The sequence below is a fragment of the Hemiscyllium ocellatum genome, chromosome 17 (assembly GCF_020745735.1).
Source record: "Hemiscyllium ocellatum isolate sHemOce1 chromosome 17, sHemOce1.pat.X.cur, whole genome shotgun sequence".
NCBI classification, from domain to species: domain Eukaryota; kingdom Metazoa; phylum Chordata; class Chondrichthyes; order Orectolobiformes; family Hemiscylliidae; genus Hemiscyllium; species Hemiscyllium ocellatum.
The window spans coordinates 54,581,545-54,600,361 of record NC_083417.1 but is presented as its reverse complement, the minus strand read 5'-3'; the positions used below and the strand labels follow the sequence as shown (position 1 = coordinate 54,600,361).

General features: G+C 40.1%; 1 protein-coding gene across 2 annotated transcripts in view; it reads right to left on the bottom strand.

Moving 5' to 3' along the window:
• Positions 1 to 18,817, bottom strand: part of zdhhc1 (zinc finger DHHC-type containing 1) — a 57,069-nt gene that overhangs the window by 19,273 nt on the left and 18,979 nt on the right. For both annotated transcript variants that reach the window (XM_060837763.1, XM_060837764.1), the window contains exons 4-7: positions 16,758 to 16,859; positions 9,935 to 10,059; positions 3,275 to 3,430; positions 614 to 726 (exon numbers count right to left, since the gene is read on the bottom strand). In XM_060837763.1, coding sequence (XP_060693746.1) covers positions 614 to 726; positions 3,275 to 3,430; positions 9,935 to 10,059; positions 16,758 to 16,859 — 496 coding nt within the window. The remainder of the gene's footprint in view (positions 1 to 613; positions 727 to 3,274; positions 3,431 to 9,934; positions 10,060 to 16,757; positions 16,860 to 18,817) is intronic.

The window sequence follows — 18,817 nt, the reverse complement described above, 5'->3', positions numbered from 1 at the left end:
GATGTTGTGAAACTTGAAAGGATTCAGAAAAGATTTACAAGGATGTTGCCAGGGTTGGACGATCTGAGCTATAGGGAGACTCTGAACATGCTGGGGCTGTTTTCCCCTGGGGCATCGGAGGCAGAGGGATGACCTAATGGAGATATATAAAATCATGAGGGGCATGAATAGGATAAATAGACAAAGTCTTTTCCCTGGGGTCAGGGAGTCCAGAACTAGAGGGCAGAGGTTTAGGGTGAGAGGGGAAAGATATAAAAGAGACCTAAGGGGTAACATTTTCACACAGAGGGTGCTACATGTATGGAGTGATCTGCCAGAGGAAGTGGTGGAGGCTGGTACAATTGCAACATTTAAAAGGCATCTGGATGGGTATATGAATAGGAGGAGTTTGGAGGGATATGAGCCGGGTGCTGGCAGGTAGGACTAGATTGGGTTGGGATATCTGGTTGGCCTGGAGGGGGTTGGACTGAAGGGTCTGTTTCCATGCTGTACATCTCTACGACTCTATCAATTTGACCCTGGGAAGTTAACATTAATTAAAAATATAAGTAGCATTAAACAGTACGTGGAATTATAATGTGTACAAATCATTTTAAGACTTAAATCTTTCTACCTGATCAGATAGCGTTGGTGAATCTTGCACCTTTGAATTCTTGGGTGAGACTTTGGACCCTCGCCGGTGACGCTGGCGCACAATGTATTCGTAAGTGCTGAGTCGGTTCCACACTATAACAAAAAAATTTCTGACAATGCATGATCAGTCATTTTTATATTTAATCATAAAACATTGCATCCAGAGAGGTGATTAATTCTTCTAAAATTTATATTTCACATTAGTGATGGCTTCCGAAATTACTGAAAATTCCAATCCATATGTAAACAAGAAACATCCAGCTATGAATTGAAGATGTATGTAAATGTGCCAAAAATGTTTGACATCTTTCCAAAGTAATGAAACAAAATCTTCTTTTTATAGAAATCAGAGCCAGATACTACGTAAGTAAAGAACATTGTTGAAGTTTGTCTTGGTAAATGCTAAAGTGCATTTTGCTTCTCAGTAATATATTAGAGGATTTGGATGTCTGTACTTCTTTTAGAATGCCCATTTTTAAAGCTTAATATTTCACTCAACAAGCAAACTGTTCTTCCCTGTAAAGCACATCATTATATGGATTTCTATCTTCCAACGGTTCAAATGATTTCTTCTGCAACAATATTATAAGAACATTCCAGTTCCAGACAATTTTTCAGAGGAAGCCTGGCTTACTTGCAGCTTTTATCAGGAAAACACTGGCATTCAGTCCACAATTTTAGATCCATTAATGGACAAAAAAACCATGAGTAGCATGTTATTTGAGAGGAGTCAGCCTAACTTGGTTGTAACACATTGACTTCTAGTTCAGAAAGGCTGTGGGCTCCAACCTCACCCCAAGACTTGAGCATGTAATTTCAGCTGGCTCCTCAGTAGTGGTAAAAGTGACTTTTGCTCTGTATGTTACATTGAGGTCATGTCTGCTTGCTGTCATGGACACAATAGATTTCATAACACTAGCCAAAGAGGTTTTCAGCCTCTGCTACAAAACTTGCATGTTTAGGGAGGTCAGAAATTAGATCAGTCAGTGCTTTCTATGGTTAAGAAATCAACGTTCACCTCTGACGTTTTCATTCGAAAAGAGCAATTATCATCACAGAACCATTCCCTGGAATAAGACGCCCTCAGCATAGAAGTTACAACAGAAAACTATAGGATGAATTCCTACTTTAAACAACTGCCAAACCTCAAACAGATCGTTGTTTGTAGCAAGCTGCCTGGCTCACAGGACAACTCCATACAACCCTGTCACGGTAGGCGCTGCAAGATGTGTCAGATTGTGGACATAGATACCAACATTACGCGTGGGGACACCTCCCACCTTGTACATGGCAGGTACTCACGTGACTCAGCCAATGTTGTCTATCTTATACGTTGCAGGCAAGGATGCCCGAAGGCATGGTACACTTGGGAATCCGAGCAAAGGCTACGACAACGGATGAATGGGAACCGCACAACAATCAACAGACAGGAGGGTTCCCTCCCAGGACATTCAGCCTTGGACCTTCGGGTGACCATCCTCCAAGGTGGACTTCGGGACAGGCAGCAGAGAAAAGTGGCACAACACAGTCTAATTGCCAATCTCGGTACCCAGAGGGAGGGCCTCAACCGGGACCTTGGGTTCATGTCACATTACAAGTGACCACCGTTGCATTACACACACACACACACACACACACTCACTTACACAGAGACACACATACACACAGACACTCACTTACACAGAGACACACATACACACAGTTGTGCACACAGACACCCACACACACACTCTTACAGACACACACTCCTACACTCACATGCACCCCCTCACAGACTTAAGACACTCTGCACTCACTACACACACACACACATACACTTTCTCACACTCACAATCCCCAACCAAGACAGACGGACAAAGACCCAAATGCACACATATATTTTGTGGGGTGAATTTGTACTTGCAGGGTTACATTGTACTTTGCTCAAAAACTGCATGAAATCATGTCAAAGTCCGTTACCTCACTTTTTAGATTGGAATCAATCTAAATATCATGGCATAGACAGAGAACACACGGGGCCAACACCTTCAACATATTGTCTCGCTATCACCATTGTTAACAGCTAACCTAAGAATGCAACTTTTAAAAAAAATGGTTTTGTGATTTACACATGAAAGAAGTGAAACTATCACTGTATTCTAACAGATGAAAGGCTTAACAGACAATCAATTTTTCAATGTATAATTTCAATTACATCGCACTGTAAATTTTTGCTATAAATTCTGTGTGTTAGGATTGAGCCCTCCACTATCACCTGATGAAGGAGCTTCGCTCCGAAAGCTAGCGTGCTTCCAATTAAACCTGTTGGACTATATCCTGGTGCTGTTTGATTTTTACTTTAAATGGGTTATTGTAACACTTCTGATTAGATAGGATTATACTGCCCCCCTGTGGCAAACAGTTTAGTTTCAATATTTTATGTCTATTTTCTACGACCTGCCAAATTAGACAGCCATTTAACTAATTTCTGCAACTCTGTAGCACAGAATTTTTTTTTATCAAGTCTAACATTCAAAATAAGCATTCAGAAATTCTTCAACATCTAATTTAAAGCTTAAAAGAAAATATTAATAATTTTAGTAATGCAGTGGCAAATCTTATTGATAAAATGAGTGCACTTAACATCTTGTGCGCTACTTACAGAGGTAGATGTGGAAGCACAGAAGTTGACCCAAAAGTGACACTGAAATCAGACCTAGTAGAACAGTCATCGCAGACACTAGAAGAATGACAGTAGCATTTGTACGAACAGGAGCATGAGGCAGAAATGTAAACCAGATATCTGTATCATTTATAGCTGTTAAAATAAAACAATTTAAAACACTTCATTAATTGAATTTGTACTCCACTATAGTTCTCTTCCAACATACTTTGCTTCTTCATTACAGATCTAATTACAACGAATGAGGACCAGAAGACCTCAAATTTCCCATATTATTCACCACCATTTTTACAGGCAAATCTTGTGTATGTTAATGTTTCTTTTGTAATCTCTAAATTGTTTCATGGTATTATTTGTCTCTATTGCACTTACTTCAATTCTGATATCTATAGTTAACTCTGTATTGTGAAGAGAATTGAATGCAAGGACAAGGAGATCCTGCTACAGTTATACAAAGCATTGATGAGAATACATCTTGAGCACTATGTACAGTTCTGAAGAATGTTAATGCATTTGAAGCAGTTTAGAGAAGGTTTACAAGATTAATATCTGAAATGAGCAGATTGTCTTATCAGTAAAGGCTAGACAGACTAGGTCTGTATCCTCTTGAATTTAGAAATGTTAGAGGTGAATCATATCAGATTGAAGGGGTTTGACTGGGTGGAGTTTGAAATGATATTGATCCTTGTGAGGGAATCTAGAACTGGGCATCATAGTTTAAAAATCAGAGGTCACCCATTTAAAAGTGTTGAGGAAACATTTTTTCGCTCTGAGGGTTGAGTCTCTGGAATTCCCTTCCTTAAAAAGCAGTGGATCTGGCATCTTAGAATATTTTTAAGACAAGATCTTGAGTACGAAGGGAATGAAAGATTATCAGGAGTATGCAGGAATAGAGGGTTGAGATTAAAACTGGATCAGCCGTGGAACTGCTTAAAGAGCTGAGAGGCCTACTGTTGTTCCTTCATAAGCAGAGAGGAAACATAAATGGACCTTTTTCAGGTAGAGATGTACAATAAATGAGTGGTGTGCCACAGGAATCAGTGCTGGGGCCTCAGCTTTGTATAATTTATTTATGTGACTTGGATGAAGGAACGAAGATGTGGTTGCTAAATAGAGAAAACGTAGAGTAAAACAAGAGCAGGGGTAGGCCATTTGGCTTTTTGAGCCTGCTCTGTCATTCATTATGATCATGGCTTATAGCCAACCCAATATCTTCTTTATCCCAATAACCTTTGATTCATGTAGTCCTAAGAACTACATCAAACTCCTTCTCAAAAGGATTGAAGGTTTTAGGCTCAACTGCTTTTAGTGGCAGGGAATTGCACAGGGCCACCACTCTCTGGGTGAAGAAATTTCTTTTTATCTCAGTCCTAAATGGCCCACCCTATCTCCTTGAACTGCGACACCTGGTTCTGAATTCCCCACTCATTGGGAACACTTGTTACCCCGTACACTCCTGTTAGAATTTTATCAATCTTTACGAGGTCCCTCCTCATTCTTCCAGTTTCCAGTGAATTTAGCCCTAACTGATCCAGTCTCATTTCATGTGTGTCAGTTCTGTCATCCCAGGAACAAGTCTGGCAAATCTCTGCTGCACTCTCTCCATAGCTGGAACGTCCTTCATCAGATAAGGAGACCAAAAGTGCACACACCACTCCAGGTGCAAGGCTGCATTTTGAAGAATTGTAGCAAAACATCCTTGTTCCTGTACTCGAATCCTCATACCCTGACAGCCTACGTAACATTTACTTTCTTTATCTACATGCTTCCTTTCAGTGACTAATATACAAGGACATGCAGCTCTCTTTGCAACCATCCCAACCTATTGCCATTCAGACAATATGTGCCTTTCTCTTTTTGCTATCAAAGTGGGTAATCTCACATTTGGCCACACTATACTTCATCTGCAATGACAAGGTTATAAAACGACATATGCTTCACCAAAGATCTGAGAGAGATAAGAAAATGTGAAATTGTTAATTTTGGCAGGGAGAATCAAGAAAGCATATAATCTAAATTTTTAGAGATTGCAGAGCTCGGAGATGCAGAGGGTCCCGCCTTATTAGTACATACAGGATTACATCTTAATATTTCAGTTTAATAATCTTTATCCAAACAGAAGCAGAATTTAATTCACTTGAGGTTTCTTGAAAAAAATTTGAATAAATGTATGTATAATAGCATTTGTTGATTTGGGGATCATTATCTTATTATTCAGTTCCAAAGAGGCACAAATCACAAAAGGCTGGTTATGCAGGTATAGCAACTAATGAGGAAAGTAATAGAATGTTATTGTTTAGAGCGGGGGAATTTAATATAAAAAATAGGGAGGTTATGCTTCGGTTACACAGGGAATTGGTGAGACCACATTCGGACTGCTATGTACACCATTGGCCAAATTATTTAAAGAAGGGGGCAATTCCATTAGCTGCTGCTAAGAAATGGTTGACAAGACTAATATCTGGAATGGTCAGGTTCATCTTTTAAGGGAAAGTTGGATGAGCTTGGCTTGTATCTGCTGGAGTTTAGAAGAGTTAGAAGCCCCTTCGTTGAAATAAAGATGATCTAAGGAATCCTAAGAGGATAGATGCGGCGAGGATGCTTCCACTTTTGGGAGAAAAATAAGGGGTTAGCAATTTAAAACAGAGATGAGACAAAATACTTTTTTCACAAGGGTCATGAGTCTTTGGAAAGGAAATGTGCCATCCTCACCTGGACTGGCTTACATGTGACTCCAGAGCCACAGCAATGTGGTTGACTCTCAACTGCCCTCTGACCAGCCTAGCAAGCCACTCAGTTGTAGCACCAATGTTTCTACAAAAAAAAGGTGAAAATGTGTTGCTGGTTAAAGCACAGCAGGCCAGGCAGCATCTCAGGAATAGGGAATTCGACGTTTCGAGCATAAGCCCTTCATCAGGAATTCCTGATGAAGGGCTTATGCTCGAAACGTCGAATTCCCTATTCCTGAGATGCTGCCTGGCCTGCTGTGCTTTAACCAGCAACACATTTTCAACTGTGATCTCCAGCATCTGCAGACCTCATTTTTTACACAAAAAAAAGGACCACCTGGCATTGACCTAGACACAGGAAACAATAGGACATACACGGTCCTGTAGATCTTGCAAAGTCATCCAGAGTAACATCTGGGGGTTAGTGCCAAAATTGCGAGAACTGTCTCAAACTAGTCAAGCAACAATCTGACACAGTTGTACTCATTGAATCATTCATTACAGACAATGTCTCAGACTCCTCCGCCACCTTCATGGCTACATCCTATCCCACTGGCAGGACAGGCTGAAATCATTGCAGAGAAGTTGGCACCAAGTCACCTTTTATTTACACGTACATAGTACATGGACTCTGACCAGCTAGCTCAGAACCAGACCCTAGAATGACGAGACTCTCTGAGACTCCTGTTTATCTCGCTCAGCCAGGGGTCCCTGACTGGCCCAATTAACAGCTTCAGTCAAGGATCTTAGTTAACCTGGCCAATTCATTCCAATCAGTACACAGACCCCCAGCAATGGTGTGCTGACAGGAGGGAGTTGCCGAGGAAGGCCTCAACATTGACTCTGGACCCCAATGAAATCTCATGGTTTCCAGTTAAACATGGGCAAGAATATCTGCTGAATATCACATATCGTCTACTCTCGGTTGAGGAATTAGTACTTCTCCAAGTTGAACATCATTTGAAAGAAACAATAGAGGATGGCAAGAATGTAGAATGTATTTTGGGTGGGAGATTTTCAACATTCACCACCAAGCGGCTCAGCAGCAGCACGAATGATTGAGCTGGCTGGACCCTATTGCACATTGCTGCTAGACCGAATCTGGAAAGAGGAAAGAACATACTTGACCTCATCCTCTCAAATCTGCCGGCTGCAGATGCATCTGTCCGTGACAGTATTGGTGAGAGTGATCACCACACAATCCTCGTGGAGATGAAGTTCCACCTTCATACTGAGAATACCTTCCACGGTTTTGTGTAGCACTATCATTGCTAAATGGGCCAGACTTTGAACAGATCTAGCAACTCAGCACTGGGCATCCAAAAGGTGCTGTGGGTCATCAACAGCAACAGAGTTATCCTCCAACACAATCTGTAACATCATGGACTGGCGCATCCCCCACTCACCATTGCCATCAAGGCAGGGGATCAAGAAAGTGCAAGAGGGCATGTAAGGAGCAGCACCAGGAATACCTAAAAATGAGCTATGAATCTGGTAAAGTTACCAAATAGGATTATTTGAGTGCCAAACAGCATTAGTACAAGTGACAGAGTTAAGTGATCCCACAACACCAACAGATCACAGCCAAGCTCTGTAGTCCTGCCACATCCATGGAGGTGTCACATTTGCACCACACAAATGTCAGGCAATGATAATAACACCACTGCCCTTTGACATTCAATGGTGTTACCATCGCTGAATCCCTCACCTAATGTGCCCATTGTTCTCAATGTGGTCTTGTCTACATTGGGGAGACAGGATGCCAACTTGCAGAACATTTCAGAGAACATCTCCAGGACACACGCACCAAATAACCCCATTGCCCTGTGGCTGAACACTTCAATGTTCTCCCTCCCACTCCTCCAATGACACGCAAGCCCTGGACCTGCTCAACCACGAAATCCTAGACCCACGGCAAATGGAGGAAGATGGCCTCATCTTCCACCTTGGGACCCTCCAACCACACAAATCAATATCGACTTCACCATTTTTCTCATCTCCCCTTCCCCCCATCTTATCCCAGATCCACCCTCCAACTCGGCACCGCTCTCTTGAACTGTCCTACCTGTCCATCTCCCTTCCCACTCATCTGCTCCACCCTCCACTCTGACCCATCACCCCCACTTTCATCCACCTCTTGCATTCCCAGCTACCTTCCTGCAAGCCACACCCCCACCCCTCCTATTTACCTCTAGGCCTTCTGGGCTCCCCTCCCTCCCCATATTCCTGATGAAGTGCTTATGCTCAAAAACCGTCGACTCTCTTGCTTCACCAATGCTGCCTGACCAGCTGTGCTTTTCCAGCACCATAGTTTTTGGCTTTGATCTCCAGCATGCAGTCCTCACTTTCTCGCATCACTGAATCCCACATTAGCAACGTCCTAGATGTTAAATTGACCAGAAACTCAACTGGACTTGCTACATACACATAGTGGCTACAAGAGCAGGTCAGGGGCTTGGAATACTGCAGTGAGTAACTCACGCCCTGATTCCCAAACCCTCCCAAACACCATCTACAAGGCATAAGTCAGGAGTGTGATGGAATAGTCCCCACTTGCCCAGCTGGGTGCAACTCTAACAACACTCATGAAGCTTGATACTATCCAGGACAAAGGCAGCAGATATATGGGCACACCGCTATCTGCAAGTCTTCTTTCCAAACCACTCACCATCCTGACTTGGAAACATACCACCATTCCTTCATTGCTGCTGAGTAAAAATCCTGGAATTCCCTCCATAAGGACATTGTGCGTCAACCTATAGTCGAGGGACTGGGGTTCAAGTTGGCAGCTCACCACCACCTTCTCTAAAACAATTAGAAACAGGCAATAAATGCTGGCTGACCAGCTAGTAATGCCTATGCCCCACGCCCCCCACCAAAACAAAAAGCAGAATCTTTGAAGTCTTTAAAAGACAGAGATGAATAGTTTCTTGCCAATTATGGCAATGAAAGATTATAAGTGGTTAGAGGAGATGGATCTGAACTTATAATCAGATCAGCCATGATCTTGCTGAATGGTGGAACAGGCTTGACAGACTGAGTGAGCTATTTCTGCTGTTTGGTCGAACGTGCACCTGAGGTGCATCATCCCACCCTGAAGGCCAGGTCAGTAAAGGCAGAGAACACACAACGTTTATAGTCCATTGCAGTTAACTCAAAGTCATATTTTGTACAAAATATTAAAATGATCTAAAGTTCAAGTTCAGCATTGCAAATAACTCCATGAAGGCAATATTTCTACACAACCTCAATGTAAATTAATTGATTATTTGAATTATGCAATTTGAAATGGTGATATATTCAAATATAGAATATCCGATTCTAAAGGAAAATATTATACAACTATAATTTTCTAAAGTATCTCCCAACATAAGAGTGCATTTGAAACCTGACTTACATTATTTTCCTTATGAATTCACACCAGCGTAAATGCTAATGGAGCTGCTCAACAACAGAATTAGGGATGGGGTAGTCCACGTTTTAAAATCAATTTCAAATACTACATTTCAAACAATGGCACTCGCTGTCCACACAAACATTTTGAAAGATGTGAAAACTCAGGTAATTTGCTGGCAAGTTCTTACCAGCCAACTCAACAGAGAAACAAAAACAAAATCAGTCAAAAGTTGGAGAAACTCAACAGGTCTGCTCGCATCTGTAGAGTCTACTGACACTTGTCTGGAACTGAATGATAAGATAGTGATACCAACAGCAATGTAAGATATCAAACATATATTTATCCAAATTTTTCAAGAAACTTCAAATGAATTAAATTCTGCTTTTGTTTGGATAAATGCATGTTAATGACTGAAATATTAAAATGCAATCCTGTATATATTAATATATGAACAGTGCATTAGTCACAGATCACATGGAATTTCTAAAATTAAAATCCCAAAGGTAAACTTACTTTCAAATTTCTGATTGGTGCGAAGCATATTTGGATCAACAAAGAATGCAATGAGCACATAGGATGCAATACAGACAACCACCAGGATACCAATGACAGCAGAAATAACACAGTTCAGGAAATGCCTAGATGAGGAAACAAAAAATTAAACTCATACCTGTACGCTATGAAATATCTGGAACAACATGATGCTAAACAATTTACGATAACATTTTAGTGCTCCACAAAAATTCCATCAACTCCAACAGTCGTAAAACAAATTGATAATCGTTCTCCATGTAAAAAGGGTACAAACGGAATTAAACAGCAAACAATTTTTTAAAATTAACTCATGGGATGGGCATCTGTCTCAGCCAGCACTTAGCGCTCATCCTTAACAACCCTTGAGAAGGTGGTGGTGAGCCGGCTTCATGCGCTGTACGTAGACCCACAATGCATTAGGGAGTGAATTCCAGGATTGTCACCCAATGGCAATGAAGGAACACCGATATATTTCCAAGTCAGTATCATGATAGACTTTGAGGGAACTTGCTCAAGTGATGCTCTCATGTATCTGCTGCCCTTGTCCTTCTCGAGGGAAATGTTATGATTCTTTAGCAAATTTCAGCAATGCATCTAGTAGATACTGAGCACTGCAGCTACTGAGATTCGGTGGTGAAGCGAGTGGACGCGGTGCCTTTCAAGCAGGCTGCTTTGCCCTGGATGGTGTCGAGCTTCAGTGTTGTTGGAGCTACATCAATCCAGGCAAGTGGGGAGTATTCCATCATGACTTGTGCCTTCTACATAATCAACAGACTTTGTAGGACATGAGTTATCAACTGTAACATTCCTAGCCTGCCCTTGATGACACTCTATTTATATGTTGAGCTCAGTTCAGTTTTTGGTTCTGGTTTTGGTATCCCCCCAGGATGTTGACAGTGGAGGCTTCATGTGAGGGTAACACCACTGAATGTCAAGGGACACTGGGTAAAATGTCTCTTAATGGCCACTGCCTGGTGCAAATATTACTTAAACATAATGCATTAAGAATTATCATGTATTTTTACTAAAGATTGAGAAACAGGAGATCCTACAGCAATAAGACAAATATAAAATATTCATTGCATATTTTAAAAATTGCCCAGGTTTAGATATTGAGTTCCTGACAGTTTCTACTTTGAAAGCTTCCAAAAACAATCTTCAAGAGTTGAAAATAACATTATCTACACAGTCTGACTATTAAAGTTAAGCATGCCCACGTCCCATCAATGAATAAAAAGTCCCTACTTAATGCTACCACAAAATCCTTTTTTGAGAGTCTGAAATTTCAGTCACCAGATATCTTTAGTGAACTCCACAAAATGAAATAGCTTCTATCAGTTGAAATGAAAATAGGTAAAGAGTGATTTTGCAAAAGAAAAATATTTTGTGGCTTTTTTTAAATCAAATACTTGTTTTCCACAATATCATCAGGCTATGAGAAATACAACATGCTGCAAAACGTATGTTTCTACGTACAGCTCAGATTTATGGCCTCAATGGCAAAGATGCTGAATAAAACTACTGAAATATACTACAGTTTCCAAACAGATTTCTGAACTGATTTAGTAACATAAAATTTATTGAAATGTTCAAAATAGAAACTTTAAATATTTTTCACTGTATCTATAGATGTGAAACAGAGTGAAACAAATAGCATGGTTCTGGGCCCAAAAGAATTAAGCAGAACTCAAGTGAGACTGTGACCATAAAGTCTAGAGATGCTGTGGTCAGAGGTCATGGACAGATAGAATAGGCCCCAACTAGAGACATCAGACAAAATCGTGAGCTGAGCAGGTGGTTTTGGTCTGGATTGGTTGCTAAGAAAGTTAACAAAGTCAAAGAAGTTGGATCTGGTTTATAGGAAGAAACAGCAGATGGAAAATCAGGACAAATATCACGAGTATATTAATGCTGAAATGCAAGACGACAGGAAGCGAGCAACAAAGCATGATGAAAGTGACTGAACCTTTATCCAATTTATTTAACAATATCATTACCAACAGGAACTTTAGGTTTACTGCTCAACTGGTGCCCAATGGGTCAATGAAATGCCAGAACAAAACGGAGAATGAGTTGTCAGCTCAGTTTGTAATGTACTTATCAATGCAGTGTCTGAAAAGTTCACCTGACAAGTTACTTTAAAAAAGTGTATGCTTGTCTTCAATTAGAGGCCAAAATAATGTACACATTAGGTTCGTACTTAATATTACCACCACCATTATTTCATAAAAATGGGAATGCAATAGTTAATCTCATTCCATCGGTTATGGCCAACATCTTCAGTGTCAGCAAATTCACATACTTCTCAACAGGAGAGGTTTCCAAAAACTCCAATGACCCTGCTCGAGTTTAAATCCTTCAATTTCACCTTATACATGAACCTCAAGCATCTGGGGAAATTATTCTTAGTTCTTATTCATTTTATTGATCCTTTTGTTAAGTTTCTTTTATTCCAATTTGAGATTTATTATTACTCATGAAAACGTATGGGAAGAACAACTTATTTTCCAGATATACAAATATGAGTGGGATAATCAGGTACAAGGTCAGAATAACTGAATGAAATAAATCAGAAAGCATGACAAGCAGTAGGAAATGACTGACTAATTAAGGTACTATGCTGGTTGGCACTCCCAACTGGTTGGCACTCACTGTACTGGTTGGCACTCCCATCCACTTGAAAATGGATGGGCTGCAAAAGAGACATATTGAGCTTGGGCCCTGAAAGCTGTCAGATCATGCAAAGATCTGCAACAAAAGCATTATGTTAGATGTGTTATCCCGATATTTATATAGACAATTGACTAGATTTAAATGTTCCAAAAGCAAAATACTGTGGATGTTAGAAATCTGAAATAAAAATAGAAAATGACAAAGGTAGTCTGGCAGCATTCCTAGAGATAAAAGCGTTAACATTTCAGGTCCTCACCTTAATTGGGAATTTCCTGATAACAGTACTGCAGAATTTTTCGTTTGTGGTTTTCCAATACTATTCAGTGATAAAATAGACATCTGTAAAGAGCAAGCTTGCCCAACTGAACAGCCCACCACCACCAAGGAGTTCTATCTGATTCAATCAAAATGCAGGCATGAGTAGCTAGAAAATTTTGCAAGAAGCTGGTCCTCTGATCAGAGGCTGGTTCTTTACCACAGGTTTGTCACTGGCAAACTTACTGGCAGCCAATATGGGACAAAACCATCCTGAGATGGCAGGAGCAGTAAGACTATGCAACGCAAGTGACTTTGTACAGCCCAAGGTCTGCAGCTGCAACAGTGATTGCCTGAAATCGGATGAGGAAGGTTGGAGGCAGATAAACTGCTTGGGGAGAAGGAATGAAAGAGCCAAGCTGCTGCTTTGATGGAGGCTAGGGGCATGGACACATATGAACATCTTTAGGAATGACAGTCTAATGCTGGGGATGGGGCAATCAGAGACAGGCCATTACAGCTTTTTCTGTCAAAGCAGGTTAGAAGAGGAGCAGCATCCAGGCTAAAAGGCAGCCCACTTTCATGTGAATCTCACAAAGGACAGCTTAAGATATGATCAACCAGAGGTGAACCAAAGTTAATGTTAATTAAACCCAACTCCTTAGGTTGCTCCTGATCCCATGAATTTCTCTGGTGATCAGAATTTGAGGCCTAGCTTTTGTCTTTCTCTAGCTCGGCCTCTTAACTAAAATAAAAGCTCTAATGTCTACCTCTGCAGTTTCATAATTTTAAAAATGGTACTTATCATAGTAACTGGTCATTTAAAATTATCGACATTGTTTTGGGGATTTATCCCCCCAGAGTGCAAATTCAGGATTGTGGTCAAATGTGTTTTTCTGAAGTGCTCACCTGCTCCCTGAGTGAGAGAAATACAAAGGATAAGAAATATGGATAGATAGAAAAAATCAAAACCATGAAATGGGGGTTACTGCATTGTTTACATTGCTTTGAGAGTGCACACAGTATCACAGAATCCCTACAGTGTGCAAACAGGTCATTCGGCCGAACAAGTCCCCCACCCCAGGCTCAGGCTCAGGCGCACACACACACCCCACACAGACAGACACACACACGTACATTTGTGGGGTGAATTTGTACTTGCAGAGTTACATTGTACTTTGCTCAAAAACTTTATCAATCCCTGTAAGACTCCGTTAACTCATTTTAGATTAGAATCAGTCTAAACATTATGGCACAGACAGGGAACACAGGGGGCGAACACCTTCAACACAGTATCTGGGCTGACACTAATTGTTACAGTTAACCTGAGAATGTAACTTTTAAAAAATGTTTTGTGATTTACATATGAAAGAAGTGAAACTAACACGGTCATGCTAACAGATAAGAAACGTAAAGACTCAAGGAATTTTTCAACGTATAATTTTAGATACATCACACTGTAAACCTTTGCTATAAATTCTGCATCTTACAATTGTGTACTCCACAACCACCTGATGAAGGAGCAGCACTCCGAAAGCTAGTGCTTCCAATTAAACCTGTTGGATTATAACCTTGTGTCATGTGATTTTTAATTGTTAACTGACCTGGACATCCTCTACACATTCTGACATTGCATACCAAAAGCAGAAAACTTTTAAATCCTCCAGTGCAAATATGTGGATTCTATTTTTTTAAATATATAAACACAAATTTTCCACCACACGTTCCTGACTAATTGTCAAGAAAGACCTGAATTCCATCATTCCAATCAATGAGGGAAACTGATGTTGTAAAGCCCAGAGATGCAGAGCAAGACAAACACCTCTCAAGTATGGAGCATAAAAACCAGGTTAACATTTGCAGTGCAATACTGATGGAGTACTGCACTCATTGATATCTTCCTGATGAGGCATTAAACTGAGGTACTACCTGCCCTTGGAGGTTGAAGAACCCACAACACTATCATGAAGCGGAGCAGAATAGTTACCCCAGTATCCTGGCATGTACTTATTTCTCCAAATTAGTATCTCAAAAACTGATTATAGAATCATAGTCATGCAGCACCAAAACAGACCCTTTAGTCCAACCATGCCGGACATAATCGCAAACTAAACTAGTCCCACCCACCTGTTCCTGGTCCATATTCCTCCAAACCTTTCCTATTCATGTATCCATCAGAATGTCTTTTAAATCGCTGTAATTGTATCCATATCAACCACTTCCTCCGGACGCTCATTCCACACGCTAACCACCCCCTGTATAAAAAAATTTGCCTCTCGTGTCTTTTTTTAAAATCTCTCTCGTCATCTTAAAAATGTGCCCCTTCCTCTTGATATTTCCCATCCTAGGGAAAAGACAACTATAATTAACTTTATCTATACATCTCCTTATTTTATAAACTTCTATCGGGTCACCTCTCAACCTCCTACCCTCCAGTAAAAAAGTCCCAGCCTATCTAGCCTTTCTTTCTAACTCAAACCTTTCACACCCAGCAAGATCCTGGTAAATCTCTTCAGAACCCTCTCCAGCTTAATAATACCCTTCCTACAACTGGACAACCAGAATTGGACACAGTATTCCAGAAAAGGCCTCACCAACGTTCTGTACAACCTCAACATGACCTCCCAGTTCCTAAACTCAAAAGGACTGAGTAATGAAGGCCAGCATGCCAAACATCTTTTCAACCATTATCTTACGTACTGCAAACTTCAAAAAAATTTTGTACCTGCACCCCTAGATCCTTCTGTTCTACAACACTACCAAAGGCCCTACCAATAACTGTATAAGCCCTACCCTTGTCTGTTGTACCAAAATGCACTACCTCACATTTATCCAGATTGAACTCCATCTGCCATTTTTCAGCCCATTGACCCATTTGACCAAGATCCCTTTGTAATCTTAGAAAACCTACTTCACTATCTACTATGCCACTAATTTTGGTATTGTCCACAAATTTACTAACCAAGGCTTTGAGATTCTCATCCAAATCATTTATATAAATAACAAATAAAATTGGACCCAGTACACCACTGGTCACATGCCTCCAGTAAGAAAAGCAATCCTCCACTATTACTCTGTCTCCATTAACTCAATTATGTATCCAATTGGCAAGCTCACCCTGAATACCATGTGACCCAACTTTATTAATTAGTCTCCCATGCGGAACCTTGTCAAAGGCTTTACAGTACTAAAATCCAAATAAACTACTCTTGCCACATCAGTCGTGGGAGTTTAATTTGTGCAAATTGTTTGTGCTACATGATAACAGTGACTCCATTTAATTGGCTGTCAAGCAGTTGAGGAAATCCTGAGATTGTCATACACTTTCTAAATGCAAGATTTTTTTAAAAAAGAAACTCTTAAACTTCAAGTAAAATTCCTGTGCAATTTAATCTTGGGAACAAGGTTGTAACTTCTACACGTCATGAATGATGGCATAGTAGATGCATTATGACAGAAATGCAAAGACCCAGACTAATAATTTGGTAACAGGTGTTCAAATCCCATCATGGGAACTAGGGAATTTAAATTTAGTTGATAATAAAATCTGGAAAGAAATACTAATTTTAGTAATAGCCTTCGCTCTCAGAGTTTAAAACCACCATTGTCATGTGGTCCAGCTGACATATGGTTAACTATTATCTGAAATATTCTACAACCAATCACTGAAGAGTAATTAAGAATGAGCAATAAGTACTAGTTCTGCCAGCAATGCCTACTTCCCATGATAAATAAAACAAAAGCACATTGTTTAATGCAATATTTGTAATTCAGTTCTGTAACAGTTCAATCTATTCCAGATAAATTTTAACACTATCATATTAAAGCAATGTATTAATGCATTAACATACAACACAAAAATAATCAGACGTACCAGTAATTCCTGCCCCCTACGCAATTGTTGAGCCATTTACAGTGATGATCAAATGCTGCTACACATTTGTTACACTGACTGCAGTGTTTGGACTTCAAACCTCTGAAAAAAAGTACAATGCAAAAAATGTGATTATCTACAGTTCTCAGATTCTGAAAATAAGCATTTCTGGAATTTTTCCAAAGAAAGGCCACTAGCCTTCCATTAAAATGCTACAATATAAGCATAAACAACAGCTTGCCAGATAGTTTAGTTGGCTGAACAGCTGGTCGGTATTAGATTGGTGCCAAAAGCACAGGTTTTGATTCCTGTTCGGTTTAGAATGGATTCAGGATCTGCTTCCTCGTCCTGTCATTTGCAAAGATTGTGATGCAAAAGCTTCAGGCAGAGAATACTTCAGTTTTCACATTTCACACAACAAAAGGACAGATCTCACAACCTGGTTTACCTTTGCTGTCCTTCGCATGGGGCTCATGGACTAACTATTCTCTTCATATTGTTAATTGCTCTAATTCTGTTTATTTATAATTGAATACTTTCAAATTCTTGCCTTTAATCATGTATGTACCTCATTCAAAACTACCTTTCTCAACTATTAAAATCTGCAGCTATCAATACACTCGTCAGTAGTGATTAATTAGTGTGCATTATAGGACTAGCAAGGTTTATCTTGACCAAAACCAACGAATATCTTCATCCACACTTGGAACAGCAAGAAATAAAGAACACAGGCACTTGAAAGCATTCAATAGACAAAATTATAATGGCAGCGAGTGGAGAAACCCAACGGATTGTGATGTGGGAAACCTGTCAACCAATAGAATGTCAGTAGATCAGAAATCAGCATATTGATTTAATCAAAATCTATATGTAACATCTACAGGAAGCTACTGTACAAAATGTTACTTGGTCAATATTTTTCAAAACTTAAGTCACAGGGAGATATTGTGATTTGATGAATCAAACTAAATAATACATGCTTTCTGAAGCAATACCAATGGGAAGGATGGCAACTGTGACGGGCCTTGGAGAGGACATTAGAAAATGAAAACTGAATATGTTTTACCTTACCAACATACAGTAATTAAATACAAGTTCTACAATTTCTACTAATAGTCAAAAATGTTTTCATGTCTACTTTATACATTTAAATGTGATGTACTCAAACCTTTACGAACAGCTTTTATACTGTTTGCATGATGGAAAGGACCATTAAGCATCCAGCCTGATTACTCAATATCCTCTTTACAAGAGTTAGTGAGTGACTATCAGGAGTAGGACATAGTGGCCCTCTTCCTAGACAAGGGTTGCCAAGGCCATTCATGCATCCCAGCTGATATCACACACCTAACGTCAAAACTAGAGCCTTCCTAGTCTGTGCTCAAATATCAAAATGGCTACAAAAATTAAAACTGCATTAATTTTTATTTTTTAGCCTGGAATTGCCGTCATTTATTTTCCAAAGATGAGTCACTGTGGTTACTGGCTGGTTTTGGCTCTAATCACATATTTAAATTGAGCTTAGATTGATGATATACTGGCAGAAGGGGTCAACATGAAATCAGTTTGGTTCAATTCAATTACGCTTGCAATGGATAGTATAGAACATCAGCTTCTACTGCAGTCAGTAAGTATACAATAGATTATTCTGTCTGACAATATATTTATGCATATGTTCGCCGAGCTGGGAATTTGTGTTGCAGACGTTTCGTCCCCTGTCTAGGCGACATCCTCAGTGCTTGGGAGACTCCTGTGAAGCGCTTCTGTGATCTTTCCTCTGGTATTTGTGGTGGTTTGAATCTGTTGCTTCCGGTTGTCAGTTCCAGCTGTCCATTGCAGTGGTCGGTATATTGGGGCCAGGTCGATGTGCTTATTGATTGAATCTGTGGATGAGTGCAAGCCTCTAGGAATTCCCTGTCTGTTCTGTTCACTCATCCACAGATTCAATCAATAAGCACATCGACCTGGACCCAATATACCGACCACTGCAACAGACAGCTGGAACTGACAACAGGAAGCGGCAGATTCAAACCACTACAAATGCCAGAGGAAAGATCACA